The sequence below is a fragment of the Choloepus didactylus genome, chromosome 10 (genome assembly GCF_015220235.1).
Source record: "Choloepus didactylus isolate mChoDid1 chromosome 10, mChoDid1.pri, whole genome shotgun sequence".
In the NCBI taxonomy this organism is placed as follows: domain Eukaryota; kingdom Metazoa; phylum Chordata; class Mammalia; order Pilosa; family Megalonychidae; genus Choloepus; species Choloepus didactylus.
In genome coordinates this window covers 28050442-28066271 of record NC_051316.1, presented here as the reverse complement: position 1 = coordinate 28066271, position 15830 = coordinate 28050442, and the positions used below count along the sequence as shown (strand labels likewise).

Genomic DNA, 15830 nt, shown 5'->3' with positions numbered 1-15830 from the left:
TAAACATTTATTCTCTTACCCTGTCTGATGGTCAAGGCTCAGATTTGGACAATCATTTTGGCTTTTTGGGCTGAGGTACCTGTGGCATGGGTTTGGCTTCGTAGCACCTCTGTGGAAGTTACTATGGCATAACCTGATCATTGATGTCTGTGGTCCGTGAAACTGCTTCCATCCGTGAACATTTCAAATTCCGGTTCTTCCAGAGGGATGTCTCTTAAATGTGGACAACTGGAGAACACTTCCTCGATCAGCTGGACATATTCGTACAGAGCATGTCCATTCGATTTGGGTAGCAGTGTAGCTGGATTAAAACTGGAGAGTTTAAGAGGTGCACATTAGGATTAGCTAATAAACAGCTTGTTATTTTCCAAGCCTGCCTGCCGTTAGCCAGTATCCTCCTTTTTGCTCAAGCAGAGAAAGTACACTGTGTGGGGTGTGCACGGTAACTTCCTGACCTAGATTTAGCTGCTTTGTAGCTTCTTGTTAGGATGTTATAGGGGCATCTACAGCCCGAAGGCAGGGTGGCCATCCATGGGTTACCAGGTGCAGTTTCTTTCAGAAATAAGCTACCAGTCACCGGTGCCTCCCTAAAGTCTGGGTGAGGACACCAAGCCCTTTCCCTTGTCTTCCATGTACAAACAGATCAAAAGGTTTATGGAGAGCAGGGAAACCCAAGGCTGGAGCATTCGTCAGCTTCTGTTTAATTTAAAGTGCTGATTGTATTCTGCAGTCCATTCTAGGGTTTCTATGTGTGGGCCTTGGATGGCATTATATAGAGGTTTGGCAATAAGTCCAAAACTGGGGATCCAAATGTGGCAGAAGCCTGCCATTCCTAGGAACCCCGACAATTGTATTCTTGTCTAAGGAACTCAAATGTTCATTGAGGGTTGGCATCTATCAGGCAGAAGGGCCCACTGTTCTGGTGAGATTAAACATCCTAAATGTTTGACAGAAGGTTTTTTCATTTGAGCCTTATTCTGAGATGCTTTACAACCTTTAGAATTGAGAAAGTTCATAGTCTTCATTGCATTTGTATCTGAGTCTTCTGTACTTTCAGTAGCTATTAAAATGTCTTCTGCATATTGGAGCAACATACCAAAATGAAATTTCAAATATCCCACGCCTTTTGCTAAGATATCTCTGAAAATATGGGGTCATTTTAAAATCTCTGTGGCCAAACTGTCCATATTAATTGCTGTTAATCTTTTAGTTTCTGGATCCTGCCACTCAAAGGGAAATATTTCCTGAGATCTGGAGGCTGTAGGTCTGTAGAAGAAAGCATGTTTTAGGTCCAGGACAGAGAAGCACCTAAATTTTCCAGTATGAATTGTCACTTGAGTGTATAGGAACAACCAGGTAACAAAATGTCTTTTACAATTTTCTTTATAGCCCTCGGGTACTGGACAAATCTGTATTGATTATTAATGCCAGTCTTCAGGACCGGAAGTCCTGGTGTATTCTATGCAGTCTGCCAGGGTGTGATGAGGTCATTTTTCATCAATGTTTCCATTACTGGCTTAATGCCTTTCTGGGCCCCCAAAGACAAAGAATATTGATGTATCTTTGGTGGATTCATTCCTTCCTTCATGTCAGTGTTTACCATGGAGGCTGTCATGACCCTTACAGGAGTTCCTGATGGCCACACTTCTGAATCTACTTTTTTCCAGAATATGTGCTGCCACTTGATTTTCAGTCTTCTCAGCATTGTCAAGGAGTGCAGTTTGTAAATGTAGCCTTGTTGTCTGGGGAAGCCTGGATTCTCCCTTCTCCTTCATGAAATGCAACTTGAGCGTTCAATTTAGTCAACAGATCTCTCCCCCAACCAAGGTAAAGCACACTCGGGCACATATGCTAGTTGATGTCCCAAGTATTCTTTCCCAATTTTACAATGTAGAGGCTGCAGGAGTACTGTGGATGTGCTTTGTCCATGCATCGCAATCATCCTTATTTGTTCTTTTGTTTTGGTAGTTAATGGCTGATTCAATACAGAATAAGTAGCTCCTGTGTCCATAAGGAAGTCTACTAGTTTATTTCCCACCTGTATTTGTACTTGAGGGTCTTGGGGGGAGATAGGCAGGGCTGCTGAATAGGCTGTCAGTACCGTCAGGCCTCCCTAATCTGAATCCTCAGGTTCAGGGTTCAGGGCCACAACCTGCATTTTTCCTTCCTTCTTCAGTTTCCCTGTTTAGGGCATTCTCTTTTCCAGTGCCTTCCTCTCTGTAATTGGAACACTGGTTTTTCTTTGGCTTCTCTTTGAAATCGTCTCTCTGCCCCCTTTGGTTCTGCCCTCCCTTAAGGGCTGCATCTGGAAGAGCAGTCTGATGTTTTAGCTGCTTCTGCTGCTTTGGTTCTCGATTAGTGTAAACTTGAAAGGCTACATCCATTAACGTAGCCATTGGCAGGTGTCTGGGATACTTTGATAAAATTCATGTTAATGATTCTAGAATTCTCAAGGTTTTCGAGGTCAGTATCAGTGTACCTGTGATGTGCTTCAGTGATTCTGTCTAAGAAAGCTGAGCGGACTCCTTATGCACTTCCTACGTTTTGTTAAGGGACTTTTGTTTCTGTGCCCGGTTCTTTACCCCAGCTAATATGCATACCTTGAAGTGGCCTAAAGGAACATGCTCTTCAGCCTCATTTGGGTTCCAGTCGGGTCTGCCTCAGGGATAGCTTCTCCAGTGGCTGCAAAGCCAGGGTTCTGGGGAGCTCCTTCTCTCAAATGCTCAGCCTCTTGTCCAGCTTTGTCTGAGACCATCTGACATTCCTCAGGGGTTAGCAAAATATTTAATAGTGCTTGTATGTGTGACCAATTGGGAGTATGGGTGGCAAAGGTTGAAACAGTCTCCTCATAATATCAGGGTCCTCTCTATAGCCAGGATAGATCAGATGTAGAAAATGGGGTGTGAACCATGACATACCACTAGAGCATCCCTGACCGTCATCTCCTAGTGGGATATGTCACATTGTAAATTCCCCTATGCCAGACTCAGCTGGTCCTCGACTAAATTGCATAAGACTTCAGGTATGAGAGGGGGAGGCTGTTCCTTTTTCTGCCCTTACCTCCTCGTCATAAGTTGGGACTAGAGGTGCAGTAGCAGGATGGGGAGAAGAAAGAAACGTGTTATGTGCAGGGTCTTCTTCTGGGAAGAGGGGTTCCTTAGATGCCCTTATATGGGATGAATAGTTTAAATGTTTTTAAACCAATGGTTTAATGTTTGTATCCATCTGAAGCTCAAGAAAAGTGAGGACATTGTTAGGTTCAGAGCCATTCAAGAATCCACACAAACGCAGCGAGTCATGGTTTAAGTAGAGAATTTAAGGTTTATTAGAGGAAGAAAGCAGGTGGGAGCCATCAGAAAAGAAAGAAAGGAAAAATGGCTCCGGCCCTCTATCTGAGAGCAGCATTTTTTAAAGGAAAAACCCACGTTGGGTGTTGGGGGGAAAGGTCCTGCTGAGTGTGTTCTGGGCCTCGATTGGGTGAGTGCTTATCAGTTTCTGCTGACTGGTTACAAGGGTTTTAACACACTACTCTTCTTTGATGTGCACTATATTATCTATGTGGAGGAAGCAGGCCTTTTGGCTTGTTTGTGGTCATTCATCTTTATGGCCTATCTGATCTTGCCTTGTTTGCTTCCTGGAGTCTAGGTGCCACTGTGACTGGGATTCCTAAAACAGCCTTCAACCCTTAGTTTATGGCACACCTGGTATTTATGAGATAAGCAGCAGGGCCCGTGGATCAGACATTCCTTCTATATGTTAGACTCTTTCTGGGGCCTGACAGACATAAGGTATCTCATCCATTTATTATTGCTTTTAAAAAACAGATCTAGCTATATGATACTATTAAATGTTAAGGTTCCATCCTTCGACCAGCCTTCACTATCCTCAAATTTGTATTGCAGTCAAGTGGTATTACAACAGAAAATAACTTCCTTTTCTTAAGTGGGTTCCCTCCAAATTTATACCAGTTATTCAAAATACACCCAACAGGGATGCAACCTTCCCATCCTGAGAGATTCCCATAGCTAGGCACCACCAGCAGAAATCACGAAGACAACTTGCAAACTAGGAACTCCTCAGTAACAAAGAGCTTCTGCGCTTCAAAGAAACAAAATGCAAACCAATGTGGAACCACAAATCTCGGGTCATGGATGGTGGGGCTCAAACACGTCGGGTCCGTATGTATGAGCCGAGACCAATCCATCCTGGTGGAGTAAACAAATTAAGAAGTTAACAGAAATAAAGTAAGAGGAAGAACATATGCTTACCTAGCATAGGGACACTTGAAATCACCTTTCCACAGAGCCCATGGTGTCCATACATGGTGAGATCCCCACCCAGAGCCGCTGGCCCTGGTCCTGCAGGGAAATTCCTGGGCAGCTGCTTGGCACAGAGCCCAGGGATGGAGGGAGAAGCCCGGCAGCTAATGTGACATGGACCTGGGCTGCATGAAGCAGCTTGTGTCCTGCCGTGGATGCCAAAATTTGTTACTGTTATCACCACTGTTTGCTGACAGCGAAGCTTGCCCACCAGTGCTATGGAAGAGAAAAATCTCTTTTGAGAAGGTTATTTATTGAAAGTGCTCTGGCAAGGAGCTAGGGGAGTCTTCCCAAAGCCAGCTCAAAAGTGAGGAAGAGGAAGAGGTCTCTGGTTAAAATGAAACTAAGACTTAATCACATAGTGGTTCTTATGATTGCTTGACATCAGTCTACCAGGGTCTGTTTTCCTGATTCTGTAGACACATCTTGGTCTTCTTCAGGATTAACAGACTGTGATCTCCTGCATGCAGAACTTCATGATCTTAAGTAATCAGCCTTGGGGTTCTGGACTTCTTTCTCTTGGCATTCCATAGTCTGGGGCTATATGTGACGTGCTCATGTAACTAGATCTGGCTTCTGTGGGAAACTCAAAATGAGATTTCAGTTCGGGTTTGAAAGGAATGTCACATCCTAAGAAGAAGATAGTATTTAAATTTACTAGAACATTGCTTTGGTTATGATTTTTAGTGAAATATTTTTTCCTTAAGCTTTTTTTTAAAGTCAGTTTTATTGAGATATATTCACATATCATACAGTCATCCATGGTGAACAATCAGCTGTTCACGGTACCATCATATATTTGTGCATTCATCACCCCAATCTATTTTTTGAACATTTTCCTTATACCAGAAAAACTAAAAATAAGAATGAAAAATGAAAGTAAAAGAGAACACCCAAATCATCCCCCCTTCCCACCCTATTTTTCGTTTAGTTTTTGTCCCTATTTTTCTACTCACCCATCCATACACTGGATAAAGGGAGTGTGATCTTTCACAATCACACTGCCACCGCCTTGTAAGCTACACTGTTATACAACCATCTTCAAGAGTCAAGGCAACTGGGTTGCAGTTTGATAGTTTCAGGTAATTACTTCCAGCTATTCCAATACATTAAAACCGAAAAAGGGTTATCTATATAGTACGTAAGAATCCCCAACTGAGTAACCTCTTGACTCCATTTGGAATCTCTCAGCCACTGAAACTTTATTTCATTTCATTTTGCATCCGCGTTTTGGTCAAGAAGATATTCTCAGTCCCATGGTGCTGGGTCCAGATTCATCCTCGGGAGTCATATCCTGCATTGCCAGGGAGATTTACTCCCCTGGGGGTCAGGTCCCATGGAGGGGGGAGGGCAGTGAGTTCACCCACCAATGTGGGTTAGCTGGAGAGAGAGGGACACATCTGAGCAACAAAGAGGCACTCTGGGGGAGACACTTAAGCACAATTATAAGCAGGTTTAGCCTCTCCTTTGCAGTCATGAGCTCCATAAGGTGAAGCCCCGGGATAGAGGGTTCAGTATACCAAACTGCCAGTCCTCAGTGTTTGTGAGAACATCAGCAACAATTCAGGTGAGGAAGTCCAACACTTCCAAATTTTCCCCTGGCTCCCCAGGGGGCCCTGAATATATATTTTTATTCTCTGCCCAAATTCCTTTGGAATGTATCACTATTTCACACTAACCTGTACAAACTTACCAGGTCTCACTCCTTATTAAAAGTTCCATGTAATTATGGTATTTGTGCAAACTGTATGAGTTAAATTGTATAGGAGATATAGATCCTGCACCAAGTAAACATCTCTTTCCTTGGTCTCACATGAAAGTTGAAGTTTTAAAACACAGTCAGTATCGTCCTTTATCCTTTGGCCCAATTTGCCCTAGTCCTAACTAGATCTGCTTCATTCATATCTCTAATTGAAGTCTAGACTCTTTTTCAGCTATTTTAACAGCTACTGTATGTACTAATGCTGACATTCACATCTGCCGAGGTCTCGGTCTGAGTTTCAGGTGTCGTACAGATACCCAAAGTTCCGGGGATCCATCAGGTTATACACAAAGGGATCAGCGTCTCAGAATCTGGAGATGGCCATTACAGTTCAGGAATAGATGGGACTGGTGTAAGAGCCTACCATGTAGGGACCATTACAGTAAGCATTCCCCTAATAAGCTGTGCTCTGAGACTCAGTTATGCGTTTTCACATTGTACTTAGTCCATATTGGTGAGGCATTATAGTGCTTGCCTTTGTTTCTGGCATAGTTCACTCAAAATGCTGTCTACAGGATCCATTCACCTAGTTGCATTGCAGGTCTCAGAGCTTCACTCCTCCTTGCAGTTGCTCGGTATTCCATTGTATGCACACACCACAGTTCCCCATTCTGTTCCTCAGCCGACGTACCCTTAGGCCATCTCCACCCATTGCACGTCATGTGTGCTCCCTCCATAAACACCAGTGTGCAAATGTCCATTCATGTCCCTGCTCTCAGATCTTCCAAGTATATGCCCCCTAATGAGGTTGCAGGACCTTTTGGCACCCACATACTTATTTCTTGGGGAACCACCACACTATCCTTCAGAAAGGCTATACCATTCTGTCTCCTAACCAACAGTAAATACATACATTCCTCTCTCCATGTTTTCTCCAGCACTTTTATCCCTATTGATATTTCTTCCTACCATTTTATAGAGCCATATTTACATACCATACAGTTATCCACAGTGCACAATCCATTGTTCATGGTATCATCATATAGTTGTACATGTATCACCGTAGTTAGCACTTGAACAAATTGATTACTACAAATTTTTTTTTGTTTTGTTTTAAACCAATAATGAAAAAGATAATAAAAAGAGAAATAAAATATCACACAATACAATATAATACTCAGGTCAGACAACACCACCGCTACCAAGAATGCCATATCGCACCTTGTATCCCCCTCTAATACCCATTTAGCTTTGGAATATTGCCTTTGTTGCATTTAATGGAAACATATTACAATGTTGCTTTGACCAGAGACTCCAGTTTGCTTTGATTATATTTTTCCCCCATACCTTCCCGTTTTCAACCTTCTGCATTGTTTTCATTCGTTTTCCCACATGCAAGAACATTTTTATATTTGTACATTTAGTCACGATCAATGACCACTCCAGTTTTTGCCAAGTTAAACAGTCCCTGTCTTTATCTTCTATCTTTGCCTCAGGTGTTACACATGCCCCCAGCCCACCTCTTTCAGCTTTTCTCATGGACATCTTTGTTCATTGCGCTTACAGTATTGTGCTACCATCACAGAGTATTACGCTATCTATTTCTGGATGTATACAGTCTATCCTGCTGAACATTCTATAGTTTTTCAGCATCAAATGCCTGATCTTTACCCTCTTTCTATCTCCTGATAGCCTGTGTTATCAGCTTTTAACTGTCAAAATTTGCTCATTAATGTTAGTTCATATTAGGGAGACTGTACAGTATTTCTCCTTTTGTTTCTGGCTAACTTCGCTCAACATAATGTTCTCAAGGTTCATCCATGTTATTATATATTCCGTGTCTTTGCTCTGTCTTAACAGCTGCGTAGTATTCCATCATGTGTATATACAAGTTTGTTTATCCACTCATCTATTGATGGACGTTTGGGCTGTTTCCATCTCTTGGCTATTGTGAATAATGCTGCAGTAAACATCTGTTTACAAATGTCTGTTCGTGTCTTAACTTACAGTTCCTCTGAGTATATACCTAGTAATGGAATAGCTAGGTCATATGTCAAATCTGTACTTAACTTCCTAAGGAACCACCACACTGTCTTCCAGAATTGTTGCACCATTCTACTTTCCCGCCAACAGTGAGTAAGCGTGCCTCTTTCTCCACATCCTCTCCAGCACTTGTCATTTTCTGTTTTTTGGATAATGGTCATTCTTGTAGGTGTCAGATGGTATCTTATTGTGGTTTTGATTTGTATTTCCTTAATAGCCAGTGAAGTTGATTATTTTTGTTTTGTTTTGTTTTTGAGCCATTTGTATTTCCTTTTCAGGAAAGTGTCTGTCTATGTCTTTTGACCAATTTTAATTGGGTTATTCGTCTTTCTGTTGTTGAGTTGTAGGATTGCTTTATATATTCGGGATATTAAACCCTTCTCTGATATGTGGTTTCCAAATATTGTCTGCCATTGTGCAGGCTGCCTTTTTACCTTTGTGGCAAAGTCCTTTGATGTAAAAAGTGTTTCATTTTGAGGAGATCCCATTTGTCTATTTGTTCTTTGGTTGCTCATGCTTAGGGTGTAAGTCTAGGAAACCGCCTCCTATCACAAGATCTTCAAGAGATTTCCCTACATTTGCTTCTAAGTGTGTTATGGTCTTAGTTTAGGTCTTTGTTCCTTTGTGAGTTCACTTTTGTATAAGGTGTGAGTTAGGAGTCCTCTTTCATTCTTTTGGAAATGGATATCCAGTTCTCCAACCACCATTTATTGAAGAGGCTGCCTTCAAGGGAGGGTCTATCATCCTGAAAAATAAACAGGCTTCCAAGTCTTGACCAAATATTCCCTTCTTTGATAGCTCTCTGTAGCTCAGTCAATCTCAGTCCATTTTACTAAAATATGTCAAAGGGCCCAGGTTTGTTCATAAATCATACCCAAACCATCTGGTCTCAGAATTTAGTAAAATGGCTTCTCATGTCTCCTCCAGGTCTGTCACAGGGACGTATGCATTACGAGTGTGGTGACACTTGCCAGCCAGCCTATCCTGTCGGTCATATGGAGCCACCAAGTGACCACTTTCCAAGTTCCATTATTCCAACCCAGAATCTCTGCACACATGGTTTATGGGGTTGGGGGAATGATGTTCAATTGAGCCATATTCTGGACCTAATTTCCAGATCCTTGATAGAGTGTCTTCTTCAGTGATGAGCTTCTTTGAGACCTAAGCCCAGTGATCAGTAAACAGTCTACTGGTGGCTAGCCTTGGGCCTGCAGAGCCATTGATCAGGCACTTGATATGGAAACAAGGGTACAGCCTGGCCAAGCCCCTGCCCCATCCCTGCCCCCCCCCGACACAAATACCGGGACTCCTCTCAGCATCATCACACACTGACTGTTCAACTATAGGACATCCTGTAATTCTGAGGAGTGAATGAAAGGTCGCCCACAAAAGGGTAGACATATGGAGGGATTCCATCCTGGTCACTGGCAGACATTCTGTGTTTTCATTCGTTGTGCCAGGTCTTCCTCATATTGTCAGGTGAAATTTGCTTAGGATGGTATAACTTCTTTGACATGATTTCTAGGTCATGGTTAAAGACGTGTTCTCTGGAACCAAACATGCCTTGCCCCAATCCTGGTTCTCCTTCTTGTTAAATAACCTTGAGGCAGTCACTTGATAGATCTGTGCCCCCATTTTCTCATGCAGAATAGGAGGTGATTTCAACTAACCTCAGGCTTTCTTTTGTGGAGAATAAATGAATTAAAAGGACAGGAGGTACTTGGGCATAAACAGCTTGTATTAAGCATTTTCTCTGTGTAAATATCATTATTTCCCTTGACTTAAAGAGTAATGAGCCATGATATGTTGGCAATGTGAATTTTCATAGATTTCCTTTCACCAACTTTTAATGTTTTCTAGGTCCGTTGTCCCGGACTCCGCTTCCAGGTTCATGGCCATGCCACAAGAAAGAATACAAGGGCACAGAACATCATAGAGTAAGAGGGCAGAAAATTTATTGAGAACACATGTGTAAGGGTTACCTGAGCTCCTTTGTCATGAGAGCCCCCATTCCAGAATCGACATCTTGTCATGAGAAGGAATTGAAGGAGGAGACAGGCAGATATGAGCAAGTGAGAAAGCTTTCTTGAAGGCAAAGAGAGTGCATGCTTAAGGGGTAAGCATGTGGGGATGTTCAAGAGAGAGACGTGCCAGGCTGTTTGCCACATGGATTTTTATTAGTATAAACAAAGGAATGTGGGGTTAGAGACGTTGGCACGTTTTATTGCCATACACATTTACAGTATAGATTGTCAGTTGGTCTTTGAAGCCTCTGAACTAATTGGGGGCCTGTAGGTGAGGTTTTGCGATTGGAATTTTCCCATCTGTCCCTGCCATCTGTTGCCCTCCTTATTAGTCTTTATCTCAAGCATCCCAGTACTCTTGAAAATTTATGATCCCTAACCTGTGGTCAAGTAATGTATTCTGTTTTCTTTAACTGCTTTGGGTTTCAGAAGAATTTATTGTTATCTCCAATGCCTTCACCTTGCAGCAGGCCTTGAAGGTGCCCCAGGGTGTGCAAGATGTTTTCATACATCTAACCAACCTCACCATGTCTTCTACATTGTACTTGCTTAGTTTCACATGTCATTTGTTTTTGTGAGATTGAGGTACGTCGGAAGTATGGAAATTTTGAAACACCTCTTCGTTTTCATTTCCCATTGCACCTCCTATACTATTTTTCAAATGACTGACATGCCATTCTCTGTAAGTAGAATTAGAGCGTATTAAATTGCATAATCCCACAGTTTGGAGCCTTGCAAATCAAGTCTGTGGGATGGCAACATCAAAGGGCTTTAAAGAAAAAATGTAAAAAATTTCATTGGAGTCAACCATTGCCCACTGTGTACCAAGGCAAAATTTGCTTGGTATTTAAATCAAAACCCTGAGAAGACAGTGATGAGTGTCTATGGAGATGTGTTGTGTGTGTGTGTGTGATGGGCAGTGGGGTGTGTGGGTGGGATGTGTATGAACTGATAAACCCCAAGCAACAAATAGTGGATGACCCATAATAGCTTGCTCACATGCTGTCCATATTAGGAGAGTAATCGATCCTTCACGTCCTGACCTTCCATGTGTTCCCAGAGAAAAGATGGAAACCTGGCTGAGAAGCAGCAGCTCAGTGGTGCGTGGATGCCTGTTACGTGCCAGGGAAACCCTGGCAGCTCCGCAGTGCTGGTGGCTCTGACACATGGCCTTCCGGCGGTGGACATGGAGTTTCACACAGGATGGACTTTCCGTCAGTTCCCACTCAGCAGTAACCACCAGAATCTGTGTCCTACTGTTAATTGTTCAACCAGGAAAAGGAATGCAAGGGGCACACGACAGCCAGGTGTGTGAGGACATGAGTGCAAGTCCTGCAACCCCAGGGTGTAACCGCGGTGATTGCCACTGTTGACGGAGAGAGCAGGACAAGAGTGAACCAAGTTCTGTTGAAAGAGGATGTGTTTACTATCCTAAACTTCCTGAGTTACTCTGTGTTGTCTCTGTCTGCTGATGAAAACTTTAGAATGAAGAGGACTTGGTGACTTTCCCAAAATTACACACCACTGAATCGTGGAGCCAGGACTTCGCCGTTACGTATTTTGCCATTGAATGACCACTGTGGGAGCTGGTCTAGACATCTGAGAAAAGCAGGGGGTGGGGGCACATTGTGGGGAGGCTCGCCCCCGAGGGTCCTGCATGGGCCTGTTGGAAGATGTATGACTCTTCTGGACATTGGGTGCCTGGTGTCAACCGTCGTAATACTGCCTAAGAGGGACATGGCTTGTGAGCCCTACTTTTCTTTGTTGAGGCCCAGCTAGGGACAGAGAGAGGGCATCATCTGGGAAAGGAATGGCAACATACAAAATTCCATTGCACAAAAGGCCATAGAGAGTGGGCAGGTCCTGGATGCTGTCCACTTTGGGAGAAGAAGGTGGTGGCAGAGACAAACTGTGGGGCAGAAACGTGAAATCTATGGGAAAATAATGAGAATAGAGGGTGCTGACGTGTGGCCTTTCTATCCCAATCTCTTTGCAGGAGCAAGCCTTGGGACCAGGCCACCTTGGTACAGTGACTGTTTTAGCTCCACTTTAACTCTGCAGCTGGGACAGCAGCCCTGCATCCATAGCTCTGCATGCTGGACTGTGCCAGGGATCCATCCTGGGAGCCACAGCTTTCCTGAAACCACACAGGCATTGGGGGAAGAATTCGGGTCTTAGAACTTGGAGAAGCAACCATTGGTGGACAGGAACAAGGGTGAGTGTCAGGGATTTTCCATGCAGGGATTATGATTGTCTGACAGGACTGGTAGGAAGTGTTTGGAGAGGTAGACCATGCAGAATTGATTTTGAAGAGTTATGCAGAGATCAAAAGGCGAGGACTAGACCATTCAGCAGAAGGAGCGGGTGTAACCCCCCTCCTTGGTTTCAGTTCATTCTCTTGAATGTTTTCTCATACGGTAGTTATCTTTTTTGCTCAGGTCTCAAACTTGTTTTCCCAACACCCACCTAAACCCTTCACAAACCCCAGAATCAAATCTCAGATACCAGAAGCCCCATCTCAAGGCAGCATCACTCCCCTGCAAGTGGCCCGTAAAAGAGCCCAAGTAGGTGGAGACTGAACCCCTTCCTCCCCAGCTCATATTCACGTTGCACACATTGGGCTGCCCAGGGCCTGCAATATGCCTCAACCCATGTCTGGGCTTTTACAATCAAGTTTGTTCTAGTTGTTACTGCTGCCAGAATGCAGAACAGCAGAGATGGCTTGGCTTTTATAAAAGGGGGTTTATTTGGTTACACAGCTACAGTCTTAAGGCCATAAAGTGTGCAAGATAACAGATCAGCAATTGGGCATCTTCACTGGAGGATGGCCAGTGGTGTCCAAAGTTCTGGTTTCAAAATGGCTTTCTCCCAGGACGTTCCTGTCTAGGCTGCAGTTCCTCAAAATGTTACTGTTAGTTGCTCTTGGGGTGTTTGTCATCTCTTAGCTTCTCCAGAGGAAGAATCTGCTTTCAACGGCCATCTTCAAACTGTATCTCATCTGCAGCTACTCTCTCAGCTTCTGTGCATTCTTCAAAGTGTCCCTCTTGGCTGTAGCAAGCTTGTTGTTGTGTCTGAGTTTATATACTACTCCAGTAATGAAGGCCCACGTTGAATGGATGGGGCCACGCCTCCACGGAAATAATCTCATCAGGAGCTTAATAAATATTGGTAGGGTTGAAGTGAATTGAATTGAAACCAACTCCATCTTTCAATATGCCTTGTGCCTTTGTTTACTGAGCTCTTAATTAGGTGTTTGATATTATGCTGAGTGTTTTTCATATGTTATCCCATTTCATCATGAAGACACCGTGAAATGGGCATTCTTTTTCAATTTTTTAAATGAAGTAACTGCATCAGTCAGAATTCCTGTGGGAAACACTCAAATGAGGAAGATTTCAGGAGCGCTGAACACAGGGATTATTGCTAAACTGTGGGTAAGGTGAAAGTAAGAAAGTAGGAGATGGTGTGAAACCCCGTGGCTAGTTGTGGGGAGAGGGTTTCATACTTCTCCTGGGCATGAGGGTTGCCAGAGTCTGTAGACAAAGAGGGCCTGGCGCAGGGGCTGCCTGTCAGGAGCTGAGAACTTGGTTTGAGGGATGTGAGCAGCTCATGGTGACCTGAAGGAAGCCAGAATAAAATGCCCAGGCCCACTTTCCTCCCTCTTTCTGAGGTTCTCCATTGGCCGAACCCAACTGGAAGCCTGAAAGCAAGGGGACCGCTGATGCCATCTGACAGGTCAGCCACCAGGGCCTGGAGCAGATGGGCAAGTGGAGAATGCAACTGGAGGTGCAAACTGAAGACATCTGGCACACGTGCCATGGGCACAGCCCTCAGAGCCAGAGCTCTCCTCTCCAAGGTCCAGGCTACCCACCTTCATAGCCCTTAGGGAGCTCACACTGGCTGTCCATGTGCCACTTTCTTGGAAGAGAAATCAGAGAAGCTAGGGTTCTGCTCTTAGGCGTGGTGACCTGATGTTCTGAGACTGAGTCATTAGCTGTGGCAGTGGTCCAGGGAATACAGGAAGTATAGAAAGGGCATTTCAGGGTATTCACCAAACCAGCAACCCCCCATTATCTCCTCCCCAGAGGATCTAACGTAAGGGAAGGAAGGAGAGTCTAGCCAGACCTTATTCATCCCCAGGCTGGAGGGCAATACAAATCCAACCCAGCTGAATGACTCACGCTGTGTGCGGAATCCTATAATTTAAAGCAGGTGATCTGAGAACAGGTGAGTTCACCTAATGTCCATTTCCCGCTGAATTAAATCTGGTGGCTGTGTCTAGGCAGACGAGTAATAAAATAATTATAAAAATATATTAAAAATGGGGGAAGATGAAAACCTAAGATGGTGGCTAGGTGAGACATGGCAAAAAAAAAAAAAAAAACACCTCTTTGAAAAATACTAGATAAAAGCCAGAAAGTGACCCAGAGCACCAGTTCCAGCGATGCACCAGCCGGACAAGGTCTGCTAAATCCACAGAGAGAGTGCATTTGGTGAAACCGGGAGTCTGCATTCTGAAACGAGTGAGTAAGCCAGCTGAAAGTCCTGCAGCCGTGTTGCAGTGTCGGGAAACCACAGGTTGGCGTTTGGAGATGGACTCGTTCTTTTGGGAAAAACAAAACAAAACAAAACAACCCAGGAGTGGCTGCAGATACGGCATTGAGAACTGCGCAGTGAAGCACTTGCAGGAGCGGGCTGTAGCCAACGCCTCAGTGTCTGGCATGGAGGATAGCCCTCCCCACACCTGCTGCTGATTGTCTCAGGGACAGTGGGACAGAGGAAAGCCAAAAGGAGAAAGAAACTGCGCCCCTTGCAGACGTCTCCCCGGCAGCCTGAGGACGCTCCCGACCGCGGCCAGACCCATAGCCCAGAGCCGCGCCAAGAAACCCAGTGTGACGTGGAGTCTTTCCTGCAGCACCACGCACACTCAGCAGTATCGGCCGTGGACTCCTTTAGTGCACCCACAGCTAATTGTCCCACAGCTGGGAAGGTGGAGCTGTGCGAAAAGGGGGAAATTAACACACCCCATTCAACTGTCTTTAAAGCAGGCTGGGAATGCCCCTGCACGGCCCAGCAGCCCAGGGCATCCCTGGAGGCTGGCATGCACTTGTGACGTGGCACAGCCTTCCCTCAGCAGAGGTCCTGGAAGAGCACGGCAGTGATAAGGGCCCTGCTCGGAAAACCCAGGGTCCCTACGCCAATACCAAGGACTTATGGGTCAGTGGCAGAGACCATCTGTGGCAAGACTGAAATTAAGGCTTAGACTCATGTAACAGCTTTAAATCTCCGGGAACAAGTGGGAGGTTTGATTATTAAAGCTGCCCTGCCTCCCTAACCACCCAGAGACATGGTCCACATTGAAGGCGGACAGTACCAACAACACACCCAAACTTAGTGCTCCAGTTGAACCCCACAAGAATCAGATCCCCACACACCACAAAGATAAAGTCACGGAGAACTGACTTGAGGAGAATAGGTGACTTGCAGATGCCATCTGCTGGCTATTTAAAGTATAGAGATCGGTATTTTTTTATATCCAGAAAGAACCCTATGAAGTAAAGCAAATGCCTGCAGGCCAGAAACAACACAAAATCTTAAAGCATACGATAAAACCAGATGATATGGAGAACCCAAACCAAACGCCCAAATCAGAAGCTCAGAAGAGACACAGTGCTTGGCTCAATTAATCAAAGATATAAAATCACACAATGAGAGCATGGCACACTATATGAAGGACGTAAA

At 44.4% G+C, this 15830-nt stretch overlaps 1 protein-coding gene across 1 annotated transcript in view; it reads left to right on the top strand.

The window, feature by feature from the left end:
- Positions 1-15830, top strand: part of RASEF (RAS and EF-hand domain containing) — a 37655-nt gene that overhangs the window by 13468 nt on the left and 8357 nt on the right. The window contains exon 4 of the mRNA XM_037850738.1: positions 12085-12303. Within this exon, the coding sequence (XP_037706666.1) occupies positions 12085-12121 (37 nt within the window). The 3' untranslated portion in view covers positions 12122-12303. The remainder of the gene's footprint in view (positions 1-12084; positions 12304-15830) is intronic.